This window comes from Phoenix dactylifera, chromosome 12, assembly GCF_051530095.1.
Source record: "Phoenix dactylifera cultivar Ajwa chromosome 12, Ajwa_hap1_PhDact_Kaust_v1.1, whole genome shotgun sequence".
NCBI lineage: Eukaryota > Viridiplantae > Streptophyta > Magnoliopsida > Arecales > Arecaceae > Phoenix > Phoenix dactylifera.
In genome coordinates, this window is record NC_143201.1 from 21,795,433 (window position 1) to 21,818,497 (window position 23,065).

The 23,065-nt window shown below is 37.1% G+C and overlaps 2 protein-coding genes across 15 annotated transcripts; both read right to left on the reverse strand.

The window, feature by feature from the left end:
• Nucleotides 1-1,094: 1,094 nt before the first annotated feature.
• Nucleotides 1,095-10,538, reverse strand: LOC103701867 (lipid phosphate phosphatase 2-like). 10 transcript variants are annotated; one of them, XR_015972231.2, is made up of 10 exons: nt 10,187-10,465; nt 9,545-10,104; nt 7,362-7,586; nt 7,160-7,247; nt 6,955-7,064; nt 6,730-6,823; nt 5,888-6,076; nt 5,750-5,809; nt 1,946-2,157; nt 1,095-1,616 (listed from the first exon to the last, which is right to left on the reverse strand). XR_015972231.2 is itself a non-coding variant. In XM_088709078.2 (9 exons), exons 3-9 carry the CDS (start codon nt 7,575-7,577, stop codon nt 2,009-2,011), a joined length of 906 nt encoding a protein of 301 aa, XP_088565204.2. In that variant the 5' UTR covers nt 7,578-7,586; nt 9,557-10,104; nt 10,187-10,538; the 3' UTR covers nt 1,767-2,008. The 10 variants fall into 10 exon arrangements, 5 of the variants coding, with proteins under 5 accessions (XP_088565204.2, XP_088565205.2, XP_088565202.2 ...); XR_015972230.2 differs by having other exon boundaries at nt 10,018-10,104; nt 10,187-10,369; XR_015972233.2 differs by having other exon boundaries at nt 7,362-7,581; nt 10,018-10,104; nt 10,187-10,362.
• Nucleotides 10,539-12,943: 2,405 nt separating this feature from the next.
• LOC103701868 (lipid phosphate phosphatase 2-like) lies at nt 12,944-21,418 on the reverse strand. 5 transcript variants are annotated; one of them, XR_015972234.1, is made up of 10 exons: nt 21,173-21,317; nt 20,957-21,029; nt 17,738-17,959; nt 17,540-17,627; nt 17,326-17,435; nt 17,113-17,206; nt 16,453-16,641; nt 16,282-16,341; nt 14,628-14,732; nt 13,248-13,381 (listed from the first exon to the last, which is right to left on the reverse strand). XR_015972234.1 is itself a non-coding variant. In XM_008784086.3 (9 exons), the coding sequence occupies exons 2-9, from the start codon at nt 20,990-20,992 to the stop codon at nt 13,224-13,226; spliced, it is 957 nt and encodes a 318-aa protein (XP_008782308.3). In that variant the 5' UTR covers nt 20,993-21,024; nt 21,173-21,418; the 3' UTR covers nt 12,944-13,223. The 5 variants fall into 5 exon arrangements, 3 of the variants coding, with proteins under 3 accessions (XP_008782308.3, XP_008782307.3, XP_008782309.3); XR_015972235.1 differs by lacking the exon at nt 13,248-13,381 and adding an exon at nt 14,427-14,552; XM_008784086.3 differs by lacking the exon at nt 14,628-14,732 and having other exon boundaries at nt 12,944-13,381; nt 20,957-21,024; nt 21,173-21,418.
• Nucleotides 21,419-23,065: the final 1,647 nt, after the last annotated feature.

The window sequence follows — 23,065 nt, forward strand, 5'->3', positions numbered from 1 at the left end:
GTGTCATTGAGTGGGTCCTCAATATTATGTATCCGCTTTCTTCGGCAATGGGCATTTTGGGTTTAGAAATATTTGATATGAGCAGATTTGTAACATCATTCGGACAGGCTGGGGTTTTAGAGGCGTCCATAGGATTACTTTACACTTTCCAATATCAAAAATTGATGCAGCATGTTTCTTGATGCCATGATGCGACGAACTATAGAGTTTTATGTAATAGGTAACGTGGTTTCTCGCTCCCTTGATCCCCACCAGAGAGGGAGAGATGGGGAACTCGGGGGGTTGTGGTTTGGGGTTTTGGCAAGAATCAGGCTGATTGTATTTGTTTTTTCCGTGAGAAAACTGCTGTTCAGGTATGGAAGTGTAGGATAAGCACAATATTTGATGATTTTTTTTGAAATTTTGTAAATTATTCATGGTATCATGCTACAAAGAATTGGTCTGCGATTTATTCGCCGGCTCGCAAAACGGATTGTAAGTTAAAAATTTGTTGGTGGCAAACCACGTGGACTATATAAATGGAAATAAAGGGCGGAAACAGACTGATGAAATAAAAGGCTTGTCTGGACTTGGGCAGGGATAGGAAAAATCTAAAAGATCAATGTTCTAGGGCTTTTTTTTTTTTTTTTAACATCTTCCTCCCGAACATATTCAAGGGAAAGTGACCGTGAAATGTTTAAAAATTTTAAGTTTTTATCAGCTTTTTATATATGAGGATATATTTGAAATATTTGTAATTTTAGCAGTATTCATAAATTTAGTTTTTTAATCGTTCTGAACTCGTGATTATGAATCTTTTATGAATGTGTGCAAGTTTGTCAACAAGTTAGCTTTGGACTCATATATTATCCTCTAATAAATTATAATATATATTTATTATTGATTAATTATATAAGCTAGTTATCATGTTAAGTGTAATTTTGAGTTGTCGTTCCCAAATTTATGTAAATCCTTTTCAGAACCTGTATAAAAGGCATTAAAATCGTCTGCAGGTTTTCAACATACCAATATAACAAAGGCAAAAAATTCGAGCTGTAAGGGGTACAGGTAATTTTGTCCTAGTTTCAAAAACTTATAAAAAATCATAAAAGAAATTTAAACAATACTGAACTTATAAAGACTGCATTTTCTTGCAAAATATTCTGAAAAATATCCGCCATTGCACAACTTGTAAGAGCATTCAAACAGGCCCTAAGTTCATGAAGTAATCTTAGCCAATTTCAATCGTCTGCTCAACATTCGGCAATGATAGATCATGGTGGGTGGGTATGCTTTCTTTTTGTCTGGCGGTGGGTTTTAGGATAGGGTTGGCGCTCAAAACAGCGAGTTTGCCAACTGATGTTTTTTCCCTTGGTTATGTCCATTTACAAGCAAGTTTGAAGAAAATAGTATTTGTGAAGTAAACAACGGCATCCCATCCATATTTCTTTTTGGCTGCAGAAGCATGTAGAACTTTGTATATTGCACACATATAAGGACAACAGGCTTTTCTTCCCCCTTTTCTGCTCTACTTTTTAGTCCAATACAAGCTGCTAAATCAAACTCATCCGTTGAAAGAAGGTCCCTCTTTCAAATCTGCCCAGCTTCCAGCCCTCATCAATCCAAATTTGTGTACGCTGAAAAAAGTGAGATCCTTATAAATGCCCATGGATAGGAGAGAAGAAGGGGTACACCAGGAAAGACTATTATCTCATGTCCACACCTAAAATTTGATGAGGTACATATCCTAATGGCTGTTGTAAATGGAGAAGACTGAAGTCTTTAGATGGTCGGAGACTGAATGAGGTATCAGTCATTGCAGCATTTATTATAGTTTTTTTCAATATTTGAGATGCTTACCAAGGAACCAACAAGCACTTCATACATTGTGAAACGAGAATGCAGGACTGGAAAAATTTGTACATTGATTTCTAATCCACACTGTCAAGAAGGGACTTCATATTACCTCAGGTGTCCAAAATTAATCTCTCCTGCCAGCTTCCACTATCTAGAATTGTGTTTGCATCTCTCATATGCGGATCCCAACAAGATGTTCAGATGAGATGTTAAAAGTTCCAATATCTGATTGGCGCGAAGCAAGAGCATTTGTATTAGTTGATCCATGAATGCTATTGCGTGTCTCTGCCAACATCTGGAAATATGCAAAAGGGCCCCAACCTGCACCAAGAAAAATGAAAAGATGAACTACCACACATAACAAAGCTAATGTGTCAGGAGAGGTCTTGAGCACAAAATGAGAGTGTAACAATTGCTGCATCAGTTTCTTTATTTCTGATGTTCCAGACTATCTTGTGACAGCATTGACAAGGTTATGACTCGAGCTGTGGATGTCCTATAAGTACTAATAGATACAAACATTTGATGATGCTGCAGTTACTGAGCAACTCAACAAACTATAAATACGAAAACAGCATGGATGAGTACATACATTATTATTCATCAATTATGCAGCTGTCAGAAATTATGCGCGTGATGCAGGAACAAGCTGCAAATTAACAATACTTCCAACAAGAATTGACAGAAGACCTATGTTCTTTTTTGTTCACTTAATTTTGTTTTATTTATTGTCTTTGTAATTCAGCCAACTTGTTGCAACATATGTTCCTACATATGCTCCCTCCCAAATCTAATAACTCATCATCTCAATAGGAAGCCAGATTCCCAACCACGTCCAAATTCTTTCTGCAGTTTTCCAGTCAATCAGCCATGCTATTTTCTTCTCCAACAGCATGCAAAATCAGCTTCCAGAATCAACTTGGAAGGTCATGCAAAATCTCCATTCAGGAATCTAGCAACTCTTTTAGCATATCCATTTCAGCTCATACTTCCTACACCCCACATTCTTTGCCCATCCCAATACTTTACCTAGAGCTGATATTTTAACATCCATACGTCTTTACCTCGGACCGGCTATGCCTCAGAATGAATTAGCCACCTATCACCATCCTAACATGCAACTCACACAACTGGAGTCCCATTATGTATAATAAATCACACAACTGTAGCCCTGTTATATATAATAAATCAAGCACCTCTAAATTAACATTGCGATGTTTACACTTCCAAATGGTCCAACCACTTGTCTAGTTTCTCGTCATCGATAAACTCCATATACAGGAATTTGGTTCAAGCTTTGACTTTGAAGGTTAAAGAAGGTGACTAGTACCTGCATGTTGCTCATCTTCGTCGCTGGATGGTTGATCTTCATTTTCAAACATTGGAGACAGCTTCATCACAAGAGTTGCTAGTGCTCGAGTTGAAGGTGCCAGTCTAGACACAAGCTCAGTGAGCTAGGCAATCTTTTACTCCAATTGTGTGAGATATCTCTTACATCATCATTTGCTAAAGTAGAAGTAGGGGCTAATCCCATCTTTGTCCTTTAATGTACTTGAAGCACTGAAAATTATTCTCTTATCTGCTTGTATTGGTTGTGGTTTGGACCACAAATTAGGGCCTCCGCTCATTAAAGTACCAAAGCTTGGATAATTAATTGATACTATAAGGAAAAAAGTTTTATTTAACCCGTTCAACTTGACTATGTAAAAATAAAAAAATAGAAAATAAGAAAATTTTGAAAGTCGGATACTATAACCTTTTTCATTAATGAAACAATAAAGCAAATTATAATCCTTTGATTTATTAGTGAGGGTTCCTCTAATTGGAAGAGGTCATAGCTTTTCCAAAAAAACCGTGAATAATGAAAATAATCATGAAAATGCTAAAGTTTCCACAAAGCTAGATCTCCACTTCTATATCGACTTTGTCTTTAGTAACTTCACTTAATTCTTTCCGAATTGTGAGTTATGAACAGTCAAAGTTTTGATTAGCCCGTTTCAAGACCCAAACATCGTCATATGCCCTCAACCACTAACTGCACATTTAGGGATGGATGCACCATTGTAGTACTTGTCTAGAGCTTCATTTTGATGCATGGCACATCAAAATAGGATGCTGAATGAATGTTATGGCCTCCAAAAGTTGGGGCTCACGATCGTGTTATATGGTGAATATTGTTCCAGAATCCTATTTAGACCTATCCGAAGTGGCCCGAATAGTCCATTATGGGGCCATTAATCCTCCTAAAGTAGCCCTCCCGCTCCAAATCACCTTCTCTCTCTCAATGCCCCCCTCCCTCAGAGTGATCTATCTCCATCTACATTTTTTTCGTTTTTATATAATAGTACTTTTTTATTTTTATTTTATATGGTATTTTTATACTATTTTATAGGGCCTCCAAAAAAATTTTGGCTTAGGTCTAGGTGCAAGCCCGAAAATTTTTTCAGACCGAGACTCGAGCTGTAAGAAAGCCCAGCCTAACCTAGCCCAATTTCAGCATTAAGGTAGGAGACCTCCCAAAAATGGGATTCATGTATCTGATTTAAGGAAGCACCATCTGATGTGTGGTTGTGATTTCATGAAAGGCTTTAAGTAAAAGGAAGGGAAGGCATTTGGGCTTTAGAAGGCGTGAGGATTCACAGCATATCAGATGGGAGCAATGGCTTTTTGACACTAGAAATAGAAGCACATAGGCTCCAGATATCATATAGAAATTTAAGAATTTTAAAACCAGGAGTCACACTTTGTGGGAAAAAATGAAGGCACGTGACATAAGAGTCATGCACAAAATTTACATGCTCAAAGATTTTTCTTAAAAAATTATGTAACTTGTTAAATAACCCATTTTTGGCTGGTGCCATGCTCTTATTTGTCTCCCTTAGAGACCAAGGACTAAATGGATGCAGCTCAAGAGATGCGAACAGCATAGTTATGCTGAGATGGTGAATGTATACAGTGATTTTTGATTCCAAGGTTAATTGGATTAGGGTGGAAAACTGTAAAAGCCTCTTAGAAGATATAGATTGACTCAAGGCAGGAAGCAAGCTCATCCTTAAAACTATATAAATGATCTGTTGATCATAAACACAAGTTCATAATTAAAGAATAAATTCAGCTACAAGTATCCCATCTATGTCATTTAATTTCTTTCTACCATATATTTCCAACTAGGCCAGCTACTTCTTGCTATTATGAGCTTTATATACTGCAATCATTTCCTAACTATTCCAATTTTCTCCACTTATTCAATATAGCAGCATCTCACCTGACTCTCCTCTTCCTTGTTTAACATATAAGTTGGGTGGTCCCATGACTACAAAAGTGCGCATATTCTCATCAATTGAGCTAGAGAACAAATTATGCTCAAATAATTATTTCTGCTGCTGCACAAAGCAATTCCTGTCTAATAATCCTCTCATGCTTTTTTCCTTTAAGCCTCTATTAATCGACTATCCCACAATGGTACAAAAGTGCATATATTCTTATCAACTGAGCTAGAGAACATACTATGCACAAATAACTATTTCTGCTGCAGCACAAAACAATTGCTGTCTGATAGTCATCTCATGGCTTTATCCTTTAAGCCTCTACTAATCCACTACCCCAAAATAGTTACATGCATCTCTAGTGCATAAGACCAGCCCTCGTTATATTGAAATTGAGATGCCAAAAGTAATTACACAGCAAAGGCATTGCCAACAAATTAACAAGAAAGAATTATAGTTTTAGCAGTTCTATTCAGAAAAATAGTATTCACATAATTATTTTTTTAAAAAATAATTCTGGAAGAACTCTTCAATGTTAATCATTTAAGTTCTACTTGGAGTGGTCCCAGAAGGAAGAAAAAAAGATCAGCATATTTAAATCATAAAGAAGCACAACGATGGGCAAATCAAAGATATAGGAAACGTACCATCTGCATCAGAAGGTGGTGGGAAGAATTGCAGATAACAAAATGAAGCAACTATTAATCCTGCAAAAAAGAATAAAATTCTTGACAGATGATAAAGTAATGTAAAAAAGATGATATGCCAATTGTGAACATACAAACCTAAAAGGCCACCAGCAAATACGTCTTGCCAATGATGCCAATAATCATCCACTCGAGAAATTGCAACAAGTGCTGCACCTAGTAGAGGAAGAAACACAATGCAAAGTTTGGCAATGTGCCCTTTGCGATCAAAAGCTTGGATTTTGCCTGAAAGATACCAGGCAAGAAAACTGAGGCCTGCAAATGACCCTGCATACATATGGATGAGAAGCATGGGTAATCATTATTATAGAAGACAAACGGAAAAGACCTGATATGGAAATGATCCCATAAAATTCTAAATTAAAAATGACTAGCGTTATGAAAAACAAGAGGATCCTCTTGCCGTTTCAAGCATTGGCCAGGTGCAGGTACAGAACAGACAAAATCAATGCCTACAGAAATATATTTGTGCATTCATACTTCACCATTTTGCACATACAGAACAGACAAAATCAATACCTTTAACATTCTCAAGACCCAAAGATGCATTAAAAGACTTAAAAGCACATAGTGAAATTGCTCTATGCAACCAATACATTAGACTGGCATGAGTTAGTCATGACTAGGACAAAGCATGGCTCTAATGGGCTAGAAGCTCCAGACACTGCAACTAGATGAAATGGATCCACATGCAACTTAGACTCCCTCACAATGCACATTCACTAAGCAGCAACATAGGAGACAGGTGATATACATGATGTTAAGATATCTTGTGTTAAATAAATGAAATAACAGATGATCAGATATTGAATATGGCAAGAAATCTCCAAAATGTGAGCCAAATTGAGATTTACACAATCAACAGTAAAGATCACCAAACCAACAATATACGATAGGTGGATGATTACTGTATCACTTACATGAAGAATGCCCGCTTGGAAAACTTTTGTGCCCTTCCTTGATAACACCCTTCTCTCCATGACATATAACATTTCTTGTGGCATTATCGTAAACCTATAAATGACATGTGGATCAACAGTAACTTGTTAGGCTATTTGATGCAGAACAGAAAGAAATATAAATGGATTTCTGGAATAAGAATTTATATTCTAAAAAAAATGATGACCACAAGAATGCTGACCCACCTCTTTTCCATCAGGAAAACAGCGCCAAAAGAAGTCAGGCCGAGGTCGACCAACAGCATCCTTGATTGCATCAGTTATCACCGCAGTTATAAGCACAGAATACAAAAGCCCTGCTTGCAAATGTCAATGATCAAGTGCTACATCCATCAGTATATTACAAAAATGCACCTATCTAAAAGAACAGGGACCATAAAAATAGATATACCCAGTATTGCATGATGCAAATCATATACATCCCTCCTTCTGAAGTATACTGCAATGAAAATAGCAGAAGGCAGTACAATTCCAATCACCTGTGACAAAGAAAGAGGATATCGTCATGGTACACAAATTAAATACAATGACTAAAAGATACAGATCCACTTTCCAGGAGAATTAATATTAGTGGATTAGAAGCAAAAACATACTGGAACAGCCCAAAATGGCACTGTGTTACTCTTCAGTGGGTACTTCAGATCAGTCATCATGTCTCTCCCCACAAAGCGATAAAATGGATCTATAACATTCAGTATCACTACTATCACCCCAAGGACTAGTAGTATAATCCAGTCACGCATGTGAAACCTTGCCACCTTTACTCCATGGGATTTTATAGTATGAGCACCCAACTGAATATCGGCCATAAGCCTGTACTGGTAGGCAAATAAAGTTAATTCAGTAAAGAAAAGCCTACAGGTGTCGGAATGGAATATTAAACATGTTATCAACAGCAAAGAGAACAAGAAAACGATGGTCAAATAAAGATGGTCATAGACCAAGGACTTTCCGTTTTACCTTATAAAAGACAGTGTAAGAATACCATAGAACTATCGAAGTAAACTCTTCAACTGACAACAGAGATGACATTTACAATACCATGATCTCTTAGGATCTTTGGCCCATTTGATGCTAAACGCTCAGAAACTCAAAATAATGTTTTAGAATTTTGGAAACACCTAAACAGTGAACCATATTTTTACTCTAATATATAAATAAAAAAACTTCAGAATTTTCCTTTTCATTAGGCACAAGTCACATCTCTAATTCCTATTAGTTTTTGGCCAAGAATGTAGTTCCTTTCTTAGAACAATCATCCTATGTAGCCTAGTAGCCAAAAGTTCAACATTCTTAACTAAATGTTTATAATTCTTGAAAAATAAACTATGCATATGTATTCATTAAGTTTTGAATTCCAGAAAAAACCATGAAAAAAAAATTCCATCAACTCACTATCTCCAAATAGCTAACTGTGCTGTACGAGCCTAATCCTTGTGCTTTGTGCATAGACATAACACATGAGAGGCCTGAAAGCAAAACATCCCATCATTCCCCAAAACGACCCAAAGGAAAGAACAATTGTTAACATCTCAAATTCTAAATAATAGAAGAAATACTATCCTAATTTACACGCATTAAGGATACATGACTTATCTCAAATTACTACGTGGCACACCAACAGCAACTACAACAAAGGGTAATTTTTAAAACTTGACATACACAGTCACAGCCTATGACTCTCCTTCAATGTCAAAATATTTTAGTAAGATCTTTAGATGATCAAACCACCATCAAATTTCTCTTTGGAATATTGAGCATAATCATTCTAGTCTAAATACTTCTCTGAAAAAAAAAGATGAATAACCCCATCAATGATATTGGGCCCAGGATCACCTAAATATGCCCCATCCAATGTTGTTAAAACCAGGCAAGATGTTAAACCCAAACTGCATGTAGTCCATTTTTTGGGGTTTAAATACCACTTCACCTAGGCCAAGTGGATCACGACTTTGGTTACATAATTGTCATTTATAATCATCCTTCTTTTTGAGTAAGAAGTATATTGAATAAAAGCCTCTGATTACATTTAGTTCATATATGTCACAATAGAAAAGCAGTCTCAGTAGCGTCAAGCATATGTCAATGTTACTAAAGGACCACCTCACAATACAAGAAATCAACAGATAAATAACTTACTATTCCATTTGTCTTTATCCAAGAGTACTTATGATCTTCTTTATATTCCTTTAGGATTTTTTTTTTATTTATACCTTTATAAATATGGTTTATAATGTATTTATCCTTTGAAAATCAATATTTGCATATCAACCTGTCAAATCGTTCTGTTTTTGCAACAATAACCCTCCTGTTATATTTTTAGTTGACAGTGCAAATAAATAACTGTTTTAAGCGCAAGAATGATTTTATTACCCTTATGCATTAATAGCCTTGAAAAATTACACAAAAATATAGCTTTTACAGCATGACTAAATGCAAAAATTTTCAAGGATATTAATGCAAAATAGTAATACTTTCATTTTATACTTAAAATGGTCCCTTGGTACCACAGTCAACCAAAAATGTAGTGGGAGGAGCATCATTGCAAAACGAGAATGATTTAAGGGATACATACGTACGTACATACATACATACACAAATACATATATAATATGCAAATAATAATTATTGGAGGATTAATATGCAATAAGCCAACTTTGCAGGGGATATACATGGTTTAGAAACAAACTAATTCCAAGACAAATGCAGTTGAGACAAGAATTCAGTTTAAATGCCTTGTGAGAAGAATTTCGCAACATGAAACGCAGAGTCTAACCCATTTCCTTACTGCTTTGCCGAAGTTCTTTAAAATATGCTGTCTTTGTGAGCCAACAATTTCACTTTTGAGACGACTCAACTGAAGTTCCAATCATACAGTGCCAATACCCACAAATCTAAATCCTTTTTCCGGGTGCGCTATCTATTTGTTTTTTAAACATCTGGAGCATCTCATGGAGTTTTTTTTTTTCAAGCAGGAAAGCAACTCATGTTAACAATAATAACAGAAATGAATCAGTAAGTTTAGCCAACAATATATCCAAGAAAAAATTCCAGAACACAGAAAACACACGCATCTAAATAGCCGTAAGAAATTAATTCACAACATATTCATGATTTTTAAAAAACAGGAAACCTAGATTTTACTTGACCCAATCAACCAGGCTAAAAAGAACTCGATGCATAAAACAATGAGAATAGGTTACAAGGGCGAGACAAGAAAAGGATTAGGAAAAGAAGAATCATAAGTACAGATTCCAATAGACAAGTAAGGGATTCTTGGAGTAATGCAGCAAGGAACCAAGATCACAGCGATCATTTCTTCATAAATCTAAAAGACTGCAAGAAAAAAAAAAAAAAGAGTAGATGGATGAGAAATGAACTGACCCTTACAATCCTGGGAGAGAGACTGTTTTTTTACCTTATTTGGAAGGAAAGAGAGAGAAATATCTGGCCTCGAGTGAAGTAAAAGATATGGGAAAGGAGGAGGTGGAGGCACGGCTTCACCAGGAAGTTGGAAGATAAAAAAAGTTCGTTGCAAGCGACGTAGCTGGACTTTGAGTTCCGTGCAAGACGATTAGGAGAGAAGAGAGACTCTTGTCCCTCCCTAGCGCGGATCGGAAGACTAGATAAGGAGAAGAAGAGAGAGAGAGAGAGAGAGAGAGAGAGAGAGAGAGTTATATCAAGGAAGGAAGACGACGGCGCCACGATGGAGAAGAGTGGGTGTCTTTATCCATCCAGGCGCCAGCCGGCTGGCTTTCGATTTTATCGACACTTATTACTCTTACGGCCGGGTGACCATAACGCGGGCTTGAGGGAGGGGGGCCGTGGGCGCGAGTGGGAGGGAGGGAGGTCGTTTTTGTGACGGTCGATCGAACGAGACCCGACCGGTTTGAAATTTGAAACCGGATGAGATGGGATCAGGGCCCTCTCCCCGCCTTAAACTCTGCTTTCAATGTTGGAGCCATCGTATTCGGACCGTACTCGCCAAAAACGGAGAGAGGCATAATGACATGACATGTTACTTTACTTTATTACTTATAAAGTGGATATGGAGATAATAATATGATATATTCCTCTACTTTATTATTTATGTAATTGCTGATATATGAATGCTTCATGGGTGTCGCTGGGCTGGAACTTGGGACGGTCCAGATGCCGGAATTTTGTGTCGGTCACTTTTTTCTTTTCTTTTTTTTTTTGTGTGGCAACAGAGAATGTCTAAGCACTACCACAGGCATCTGCTGTCATCAGATGAGCCAACGATGGGGGAAAGTCTTCATTCCAGAATGTTTCAATCCGGTTGGTACTCGCCATATTCGCCAAACGATCAGATTTGCCTCCCTTGAGAGTATGGGTACAAGAAAACCGTGAGAGAGAAGAACACCTTCTCCGGATATTCGTTAAGGCTTGCCATTTATTAAACTAACCGCAGTCTTTGAATCCTCTTCTAGCAGAATATTATTATCCATGTGCACTCTAATCCATTGCTATTCGAAGTGATAAACCTCCCCTACCTCTCTTTTGCGCTTGAAATTGGATCCCCAGCAAAGAATATCACCGCTTGGCTCGGTCAGTTAAACCTCAGGTTGCCTAATCATTACTTGGGCCCGGGGCTCAATCCTTTTGAGGAGCTCAGTTGAACCAAATTTGAAGTCCGGCTCAGTGCTCTTGAGGAGCCCAAGCTGGGCCCAGGGCAGTACTTGGGCCTAGGATGTTTGGGCAAATTCAATGCAGACTCGGCACGCCCATGCAACCCCGACCGAGATGCCTAATACTGGAACCAACAAATTTACGTCTCGCTGAACAGAATATCTAGAACCTGAAAAGGCCTCACCGGTAGTGGTAGAGCTCAGGATGTCAGCTGCGACTTTTTCTTCTTGTCTGAAAACAGCGAGAATAAAGACATGAATGATGTGTTTAATTACCATAAAAAAAGGGCACAAAATGGAGCTGTGCTTGCCAAAGAGCTTAGGGGCTCGTTTGGTTCGCAGGAAAAGGAGGGGGAAAGTGTGGTCAACGGGAAAGTAATGAAATGCCTCTTGTTTGGTTGGAGTTTTCAAAGGAGAGAGATGGGAAAGTTGTATTCCCATGGGAATATGATTCCCACATTTCATGGGAAAGTCTTTCCCATGAGAAACATGGGAAAGTTACTTTCCCATGAGGTGGGAATCACTCCTTTTTTATCTTTTCCCAAAAAGACCCTTCAACATTAAAGAAGCATTAAAGAGGCATTAAAGAACTAATTTTTATTAGGGGCATAATAGGAATTATACATAACTTTCCTAGGAAAGTGGATGGTCAACCAAACATAAGCACTTTGGAAATTTGTCATTTTCCAATGGTTAACCAAACATGCCAAAAATACTTTCCTAGGTATTCTCTTCCTAGGAATATGATTTCCAGGAATCATATTCCTAGGAGGGAAAATCCTTCCCGCGAACCAAACGAGCCCTAGGTGATAAGCTCGAGGCAATCTGCTGGGGCATCTTCATTAGAATGAAACAAATACAAAAAAGGCATTAATTTCATAGGATGTGCGATTACCATGCAACATATATGCTTCGTGATGCTTATTCTACCAACTGTTCCTACAAGCAAAGGTGCAATACGAACTACTTGGTTGATGAAATCAAGGAAGGCAAGTATTCAGTTAACCGAGAACAGCAGAAGCAATAAAACCAGTTAAATGGTTTATCACCAAATTATGTTTGGCACGGCAAGTCTACGTGCTTCTAATGGAAAAACATACTTGTTGGCAATTTCACTCCACAAAATCATGGATTCGTTGACTCTTCAGCAATCGCAGAACAAAGCTCACTAACCAAACCAAAGCCCAGAGTCCACGTGGTTAAGTTCCCTCTAGGGTATAGAACACTGGGAGGAAAAGAGACTAGCAAGATTTTATTGAAAAATAATTAAAAAAAAAGAAATAAAACTGCCAAAGGAATGGATGAACACCGATGCTTCTTTAGGACAATCAGATTCCAAGCTATCAAGATCCTCTGTTTCCCGCGTCCTCCAAAAGCTTGCAGAAACTTATGACCTTGAAATTTGGAATGATGAGCAATTTCATGACTGATTTCCATCCTCATCACAATAAATATTGAATAACCATAAACTTAAGACGTGGCTCTGGAAGAGAGCTGTAAGGACATTTCGCTACAGGGGAATCAACTTTATGCATAAGAGCAAGCACTTCATTCATTTGGGAACTCTTTACAGAAGCAGCGGCTTGAACAGTAGTTCCACACTAGGACCATGACATATCCTAAAGTTGTTGGTGGAAGTACCAACATTTTTGAGTACCGGTTCATCGGAATTCATTAACTTATTCACGACTACATGACTAAACACTTCTTGTTCCAACATTTAGCCTTGTGAACATATACAAGAGACAGGTTGGAGATGCTATCTGTAAACATCAGTAGTTCTACTTGTCAGAGTAGAGCGTTACTTCACATTCTCCCAGACTCCAAGTCATTTGGTTCTGTCCTATTCTGATGGGTTCTGGGTAATCCATTGTTGTCGCTACCTTCAGGTTGCTGGTTTGCTGCATTAGTTGGATTGGCTCGTGACTCCGCCAACACCTGGAAGGATGCATACGGTCCCCAACCTTCATGACAAGATAATGGAGTTGTTAGATGATCAAGGATACTCTCAAGAAATCACCCACAGAATTAGCTTAGCTTTGTCAAGTATAATGAGAAAGATATTCTATGATGTCAGCGCACAAGATCTTACTCAAGATGATTATGGTCATCTGATGGAGCCTTGCTCCACTATAAAGAAGATCCATCCATGTAATAAAGAAATTTCCTCACATAACACAAACTATTAGTTTAGTCATGTCTCATGTTAATTTACTTTATGCTTTCAACCAGTACACGATAGTGAGAGAGAGAGAGAGAGAAAAAAAAGGGGCGAGGGGGTGGAGAATGATGAGCACACAGAAGAAAGTAATTGAGCCACAAGTAATTGAGCCACAAGTAGTTTTTTTCTCCCTTCATGGTTGGAGTTAGCATTGGGCTAGACCCACAAGTAATTGAGCCACAAAAGTAAATGGTAGAACATCAAATAGAATTATAAGAAAATAAACAATTCTAGAAATAACTCTGTCCTTGATGATAAGCCTAGAGAGCAGTGTGAAGAATTGCACACTCCACATTTGAGGGGTTGTCCCTGGAGGAAAGCAGTAACTTTTTCTTGCAAGCAGGATTATAATTCGCATCTTCAAAAATCTCATGCGCGCTGATGCTTATTCTTTTTCTTATCATGATGCTTTATTTTTTCCTTGTAAGGCTTCTTTATTTTCTTATGTATAACATATAAGCACATACTGGATAATTATGTCTTGCTCAATACTCCTCTAGAACTCTCCCCTAAACAATAAAGAACCCTGCTCTCGGTATGAATACCAAGTCACAAAACAACCTTTGGGACATGAAGGGGGGAAAGATGAAAAAGAGGAAAAAAGGTTACGCAGAGACTCTGAACATCAAAGTGAAATTTCACCAGGTATAAGTGGCTAAGGTGCAAGGTATGGCAGTGGTGAAGATTAGAACTCATGATCCTGTTGAAAGGTTTAAATGCTACCAATATGAGACTTTCTCAAGATATCACTGCTGAATTTAACTCAAGATAGAATCCCCATACAAGAAAACATTAGATCTGGTGCTTGACATGGATTGAGTAGTTAAAGATTTCTCAGCACAAACCCATGGCACCGGACTAACCTCACTTTCCTGACCAGACATTCCATCCTCCTATTGGGTTGTGCTGGCAAACTAATAACCAGAAACAATTCAAATTAGATGCTGTGCCAACTGGCTTTCCAATGACAAATGACAGTAGTGACTTACTGTTACAACGTTATGATCCTCGAAAGTGAAGTTGCGTGGACTGGCTTGATCTCATCTAACCCAATCAGCAGTTTCCAACGACGAACTCCACAAGGAGCAGTGATTCTGATATAATGCCTAAACTTAAGTAAAAGACTCATGTTTCATATGGAAAACCATTTTATCTAGCTTCTCCAAACCACAAAATAAACAACTCATGTAAAATAAATCAACTCATGTAAAGTTGGCCGAGGAACTCTACAAAGGACCTCGCAACAATAACGAAAATACAACAACAGCATTGCAAGAAACCTTCAAGAACTACATAAGATCAAACTGAAATGGTAAACATTATAACAAAGAAACATTGTAAAGGGGCTCTATTGTAGGTACTACATTGTTTAAATCTTAGGAAACTGGTGAAACTATCTATTTTGTGGCAAGATAAGAGAGGTCAATGCATGAACCCTGGCCAAGAAATTCTCTCTGACCACCATGCAGATCTTATCGAGCCAAAGTAAACTAAACCAATAATATTTTTTACCATAATAACTGAGTACATATTATAAGTTAGTCGAGGCACTAAGATAATACTATGATGAATACCCCAGGATACTAAGGCAGGCTAATATCATACTGGTGGTGCAAAACAGGTACAGATAAACTAATTAAATATGATACAAACTAATATTCCAACCACGTAATGAAAGAGAAACAAGCAGGCATAACAAAGACATCACTCAAACATTACATGAGAGATTTGAGAACTTCTCAGAGATTGTTGTGGTGGTAGCCTAGATGCTGTAAGAAGAACCAGTGAGGCGAAACAAGATAAAATCAAAGCAAACCAGCACCAGATATATGCATTATAAATTTGCACCTTTCAATTAAAGAGTAACTAGAGGCACAGATATAACAAAACATAATGTCCAAAGACCTAGGTAATCTGTTATTGTTGAATGGATATTATAAATTTGCACCTTTCAATTAAAGAGTAACTAGAGGCACAGATATAACAAAACATAATGTCCAAAGACCTAGGTAATCTGTTATTGTTGAATGGCAATCCCTCATCTGATTATGCCATGCTTGATGCTTGCACCATCCACAGTGCAGACATGCATCATCCACATGCATAAATTAAGAAATTAACATAAATTGAGGGCTGCATGAAATAGTTCTACTATGCATCAAGCAAAGCATGTATTCGTAATTAAACAAAATTTGCAAAGGAATATCCTGTAAAAAGCAGTTACAAACTCAGTGATAAGTACCAGTCTGTCAACAGGGGATGGGCTTAAATCAGTCACAAAACTTCAGTTACAGGTCTAAGGGCATGTTTAATGTTGCTTTTACTTTTCAAAAAGCTCTCCCACAGCCCGAAGCCAAGTTTTCTAGCTTCTCCTAAAAGTCTTTTTTGAGTTTTTCTTCCTGTAGAAGCACTTATCAGCTAATATTGGTCAATTTTTTTAAGATTTTTTTTTTTTTGTTTTAATAAAAAATACTTGTTTTAAGCAACACCGAGCACACCCTAAGCGAACTAGTAATCAGGATATCAAAAGAAAGCACCAGTAAGTTTTTTATAGTTAAATATGCCCGTGTAACTGAAAATATGAATAATGCAAAAACAGTGGCAATTACATCGACATTTAGAGTTATGCATATAGCTTATTACCATCAGCATGATAGGGGGCAGGGTAGAACTGCAGATAACAAAAGGTAGCCACTATAATACCTGCAGGAATATGTTGTAGGAGGTAGTTAGGCCAAGCATGAAGGAGCATTATTTCTTATTTACAGCTAAAAGTAATTGAATTCACAAGCAGACTAATTCGGGTACACAAACCTAGAAGGCCACCAGCGAAAACATCCTGCCAATGATGCCGATAGTCATCCACTGCTGATATTCCAATAAGGCATGCAACAAGCAGAGGAACAAATACAATGCAAAGTTTTGCCACATGACCCCTTTGATCAAATGCTTTAATTTTTCCTGACAAATATAATGCAAGAAAACCAAGACCTGCAAAGGACCCTGAATAAAAGCATATTATTGTTGGGATCTTCTTTCTAATTAATATAGGTGTTCAAACCAAGCATACAGTGACTGAAAACCATCCAACATTCAGATCCAAGTAAAAAGAGCAGGAAAGCACATATATATCTAGATAATTGAATTTTGTATCATAATTGTCCCATGAAACACTTCCTTCATCTGTATTATCTTTGTTTGATAGAAAGTGCAGGTACCAATAATTTCCCATTTGAAATAAATATTCAAATCGAACTATTAATAGCAGTCAGTATGCACCATAGACTAATCAGCAAGTTTCATTCCCATCATTTCAGGTTGGGTTACCTCTGGATAGAAAGACACATATGCAAGGTATTGAAAGTGCATTATCTAACACTGGAATAGCATTTCCATTGCACAGTCAACAATCAAGATTCGCTATTTATTAAATGTGGCAAAGAAAGGAGAGGATTTAAGTACAGTATTGCTTACATGAAGTATGACCACTAGGAAAACTTTTGTGTCCATCCTTTACGAGATTTCTATGTCCATGACAAATAACATTTCCTGTTACTCGATCATACAACTGAACAAAATGCACACAAGTTTTTTGATCAAGCACCCTGATGAAAATGGCATCAACGAAATACCAACCAAGAACAAGATTATATATACGAAAAATATAAGATGGTTTGAGAATCAGACCTCCTTTCCATCAGGAAAACAACGCCAATAAAAGTCAGGACGAGGTCGCCCTACTGCATCCTTAAGTGCATCAGTTATAACTCCAGTTATCAGCACAGAGAAAAGGAGGCCTGAATTTCAGATAATTAAAATCCATGAACCGAAGGTGTAATCTTTGCCATCAAATGCATCACAAAAGAAGAATTTCTTAGCATATCAAGGAGAGGAGAACTACCTAGTATCGCATGATGCAGATCATAAACATCTCTCCTACGAAAATAGACAGCAACAAAAACAGCGATTGGCAACAATACTGAAATCATCTAAAAGTATAATAACAAATAAAATTAATATGAGGATATATCTGTATATCACAATGCTACACTGATTTTATGAAGAATAGCAACTTGCGAAAAGATATGGAGAAACCTACTGGAACAGCCCAAACTGGCACGGTGTCACTCTTCAGTGGGTATTTCAGATCTGTCATCATATCTTTTCCAACAAAACGATAAAATGGATGAATAATATTCAAAGCCACCACCAGCATCATAAGAAAAACGACAATAAACCAATCATGCTTATGTATTTTTGCCACTTTGACTCCGTGAGATTGCACTGTGTGAGAACCTAGTTGAATCTCCCCCATATTGTCCTGTCATGACATATACCCAAGTAAGAGACAATCAACATGATGCCTTTAAAATTTTGCATGAAGCATCCAATGGACTTTATCTTATCTATCTACTAATATCCAATACCTACAAAAGTAGATTTCTGAAATCTGAACACAAAGAAAGGTCCCAAATGTGCCTTTGCAAAGTTTGGATTATGACAAAAACTACTAGTACTTTCAACACGAGTTCAATAATGCGAAGTGAAGGTTGAAATTAAGGAAGTCATGAAAGTTCGGACTACCTGAACAAACAAATTAAGTACAAAGGATTTCATGTTCGCCGGATAAGTCACGTTGATTGACTATAGATGAATTCATAGAGTGAGAGCAGACATTGTGGCGCAAAGATGTGTATCGACAAGTTATGGAGGCCTAATCAACAAAATCATTAAGAGGAACACATTTGAGGCTCTGCTAGCTCCCAGCACTTATAATACCCCTGCTCTCTCTCTCTCTCTCTACATCATATATTATGTAGGGTGTCCACATCATCACACAGGTTGTCACTTAATAGTTAAAAATATGGTCCACAAGCAAGACAAGCATACCTTTAAATAAAATCAAGTTTTCAAGCGAGCTCCATGAGCAGACAGAAAGGGGACAAAAAGGCACCAAAAAACCTAATCCTCCCCCAAGACACCAACTATCCTCTCTGCTATCCATGATAATTGCAACACCCCACCCCCCACCCCTCCTCCCACTTTAAAATTGATATTTATGATTTGAAAATTTTCATGTACAAATGAAACCTTCAATGTTTCTATAGCTAAGAAGTGCAACAGAAGAGAAACAATAAGATCTAATAGTCACTACTCAACAGTAGGGCTAAAAATGGATCAAATACATAGGGAATATATCTCAATGCTCAACAGTATGCTGAAATTGTATCATCAAATAATATGTCCATATCCATATCCATTTTTATTTCGAGAATATGGATATGAATAAGGATATTGAATGGATTGTCAAATTCACACACACACACAGACATATTTAAGTAGATATAGATAAAAATCAGATGTTCACAATATGGATATGAATACAAGCATAAATCACATAGTTAAACTTTTTGAGCCACCAAATTAAAAATACCATTGCATGGAAGGCAAAAACATGTCAAATTTGTTGTTTATTTTTTCTTCGAAGTTTACAGGCACTATATAAGACTAAATAGAATCACAAACAAAATCTGACTTTCAGAATCTCAGATACGGACAAATAGTTGGGCATGCATATCCATACCCTCTTTTCTTTGACAAATACAAGTATAGATATGGATATTAGTGGATGCTAAAATTTATGTCCAATTCCTGGATAGTTTTGGATACAAAAACAAATCCAGATGAATATTATCTGATACATTTCAACCCTACTCATAGTCCCTGGGACCCCCCCCCCCCCCCCCCCCCACCCAAACTTACCCCATTGTTAAAGTTATTTCTTTAATACTTTTTCCCCAGTTGTATTATGCCATGGTGGAGACACTCTAAGATTCACCTTATGCCTTATGGCATAACTTGCCAAAGCATCTATTAGCTTTAGTATTTGGGTTTTATGTGCACTTGCCTCCAAAATCCTTGTCTTCCTTTCATTCCATTTGGGCCAAATCAAAGCCGCTTTGGTTGAATTCCACATTTACTTACAAGCCAGGATGGCACATCATCTCTCCTTGCTTTCTCTCTTCTCTTGTTTCCCTTCTCCACCTTAATTCCTTTAGGGTTGATAATCCTGACAAGCCTTTTCAACTCACCAACCCTTACTCCCCTCTCATGGTTTGAAGAAGAGCCATTGTATACAGTACAGGCCACCCTCCTTTACGTCCATAGTTAAACTGCTACGATGTTGCATATTTGTTTATATCCTTTCAAGCATTTGATTCAGTTTTGGAAAACAGAACACCGACTAAAATAATATGAATGTGCATGACATTAAAAAAAAAGAACCTGCAGATTTTACACAACAGTTCCCCTAAGTGTAGGAACATGCGTCAGCAACCATAGGTTACATTCATTAGAAAGTAAGATCTGTGATTTAAAAGAAAGTAATTAGAAACCTGAAGAATAAGTGACAATTTGGGTGAGAAAGCTTGATTCTTTCAAAGCTGCAAACAACATTTGGAGCAAAGTCTGACATTATAATATATCATATTGTTGCAAAGGTCAAGGAATTACCTTTTAAGCGGGGGAAAAAATGGAAAACTTTCGTAGTGATAGGCATAGGAATGAAAGTCACATAGGATTATGATGTGTTGCTAGACTGACAATAGGGAGAGGCAAAAGTTCAGGATCAATTAATCAAAGAATGATGGCGAAAATACGAATTGCTCAATGGGAGAAGGTAGATCTTAGAGAAGTTAGGGCAAAAGCTAGAGGGCACAAAAAAAGGCGTTTAGGTCTAAAATAGAGAGAAAATAAGGTCAAGTTCCAGTTGTGTAGTGCGTGCTAAGAGTCCTCATTAGTATACTTTGCTAGATTTACGTCCTCCTCAGATGGACTTATTATTGTGGATACGAATGGAGAGGATTATTTTCAGAGAAATGTACAAGAGGAAAAATCAAGAAGCCAAAACCCTCTCCAACTACTGGTTAAGTTCAAGAATAATGCGGATGATCCTAGCATCTGGACTTCGAAAGGGAAGAGCAAATCCTGAAAATAATCCTCTCCATTCGTATAAGTTGTCACCGTTGGAAGAATCATCCTGAAAAAAAGATTTTTTTTATTTTTTTTTCCTGCGACACCTGAGCATCTCCACAGTAATGTAGGGGGCAGCAACATATCCAAGGGATTGAAACAAGATCTCTAAAACTGGAAATCAACCACCATAACCACTGCTACGCTAAAATCTAAGCATATTCCAATCCAAAGAAAACTATTAATAACCGAGTCTACAAGTCAAGATAATCGAATAGCCCAAATACATCGCGTTTATCATCGCATAAGAAAGAACACAGATAAAGACAGTCCGTGAAGACTTTACCCTTCGACGAGAATTCAGCAACCAACAAGATGGCATTATGTCCTTCCTTCCACGAAGTTTTTCAAATGCTGCCCTTCAATCCAGCACAAACAAGAGCAAGAATAAAGAATAACCAAAATTAACAAGAATAAAGATGTAGGGAAAGAAAAGACACAACGGAAGCATTTGGACATGAAGCTCTAAGATTATGGAGCCTTTGAAGGGAGGAAGGCAAACCCTTTGTCGGTCGGACTCCAAGAACCTCAAAAGCAACCGCCCAAGGATACCGAGAGAAGTGGAGTGACAGGAGCCCGATTTATATTTATTTGTTGGCGCTTAAGCGGTTCGAATAGCTGGAATCCGTCCCCCATTTTTAAACTTCAGAACTCGATCCTGTTATTTATTTATTTATTTATTTTTTGGTTACGACTCGATCCCCATGACATCTGGCCTCTCGCCTCAGTAACGTACAAGAGGAGCGGTGGGCCTTAATATTGTTGCATAATTTTTTAGAGCTTTTTTTATAAATATCCTCTTAAATATCAAATTTTATATAAATATTTTTTTTAAAATTAATATTTATATAAATATCTTTATAAAATACTTGTTTTTGCCATTTTATTTTTTTTATTTTTATTTTTTCATATATACCCATACCATCTAACATCATTTAAATATTAAGAGTTTCAAATTAAAATAACTAAAATATCTTTAATAGATAGATCTACAAAACGAAACATTTATAAGACCATCGCGGTAGTAGACAAAAAAATAATTTCAAAATTTTATTTTATTTTTAATTAAAATAAATATAATTTTTATTAACAATATTAGAAAAATTGTTATATTAGGAGTATTTGTGCAAAAACAGAAGGTACAAAAATAAATATATATCATAAAAGGATATTCATGCAAATTTAAATTTTTAGAAAAATATTTATGCAAAAAATCTAATTTACTGTATATTCCTACTTTGGATTTAAATCTTAATTGTACAACTGGTTTTTTTTTTGGGGGGGGGGGGGGGGGGGGTATTTTGAATACAGCAATGTTCAAAATAAAAAAAAATAAAAAAAAAAACTCTTTTCTACAGATACAATTGGATCCAAAAGTTTGATGACTGGGACATAATAAACCAGTTAGCAGTTAGCAATAAAGTACGTCGTTTCGTTATTCCTTCTTTTGAATAACAATCACTTAAAGGTGCTTTGGCTACATGCCTCCACCATTCTCTAATGACTTGTCTTACTTCTTCCATTCACCTCGCCACCCGTCGTTCATCACTCTTCTTGTTAACAATGAGTCCAAAGTGAGCGGACCAAGTATGCCCCATATACCGCTAAAAGTTGGCGCTCTAATCTGTAAGAATTGAAGAATTATAGGCCTGTTGGGATAGAATCAACATGTCCCAAAAATGAGAAAAGAAGAGTGCCAAAGAAGAACAAGACCTTCCAAAGCAAACTTATACTTCGAAAGTTCCATGAATCATGAGACACTAGATCATGCCCTTCTTGCACTTATGATTCTTGGATGCTGCAATAAACTACAAAATAGTGAACATGGAGGGAACAAGGAGAAGGGGGAACCCAAACAAGGGAGCCCAACTCCTCCCATCTCACATAGCCCCTCCCAAGAAACAAGAACATGCTTAGCTTCAACCCAACATAAAAATGAAATCTTAGCATCCACTTATCCAAAACTCGTTACTTACATACTTACAAAGGTCACCAATGGCACAATCCACAATCGATATAAGAACTGTAATCCTTTTTTAATACAAAACATCAACTGATATCAATAACATGTTGTCTCACAGGTTAAACTTGTTAGTTAAAATAGAACAATGTCATCATTTTTATTGGACCAGAAACAGTTTTACACTATATATAGAGTTGTTGAAGGATGCCACGACGATGTCATCACAGGTTAAACTTGTTGAGGGATGATAGACTGATGAGAAAATGGTTTGGAGGGAAAGAATGATTAGCCCAACATCTTCAAATGTAGCTAGGGTTGTCATCCTGATAAGAGGGATAAAGTTATCTATCTTATTGCTAGTGAGGTTTGTTTTGTCCCAGACACTAAAGCAGAAAAAAATCCAATCATCCTTGTCATCGATAAGGAGACCTT

Excerpts from the sequence above, each read along its gene's own strand:
- LOC103701867 (XM_008784079.6), bottom strand. The coding sequence starts at position 8,223 with ATGTCTATGCACAAAGCACAAGGATTAGGCTCGTACAGCACAGTTAGC. Across the intron at positions 6,077-6,729 it reads TCCAAGCGGGCATTCTTCAT|GGTCATTTGCAGGCCTCAGT; the intron begins GTAAGTGATACA and ends ATATGTATGCAG. Across the intron at positions 2,158-5,749 it reads ACCACCTTCTGATGCAGATG|GTTGGGGCCCTTTTGCATAT; the intron begins GTACGTTTCCTA and ends TTCTTGGTGCAG.
- LOC103701868 (XM_008784086.3), bottom strand. The coding sequence starts at position 20,992 with ATGCCATCTTGTTGGTTGCTGAATTCTCGTCGAAGG. Across the intron at positions 17,960-20,956 it reads TGCTGAATTCTCGTCGAAGG|GACAATATGGGGGAGATTCA; the intron begins GTAAAGTCTTCA and ends ATGTCATGACAG. Across the intron at positions 17,207-17,325 it reads GTTTTCCTGATGGAAAGGAG|TTGTATGATCGAGTAACAGG; the intron begins GTCTGATTCTCA and ends CATTTTGTTCAG.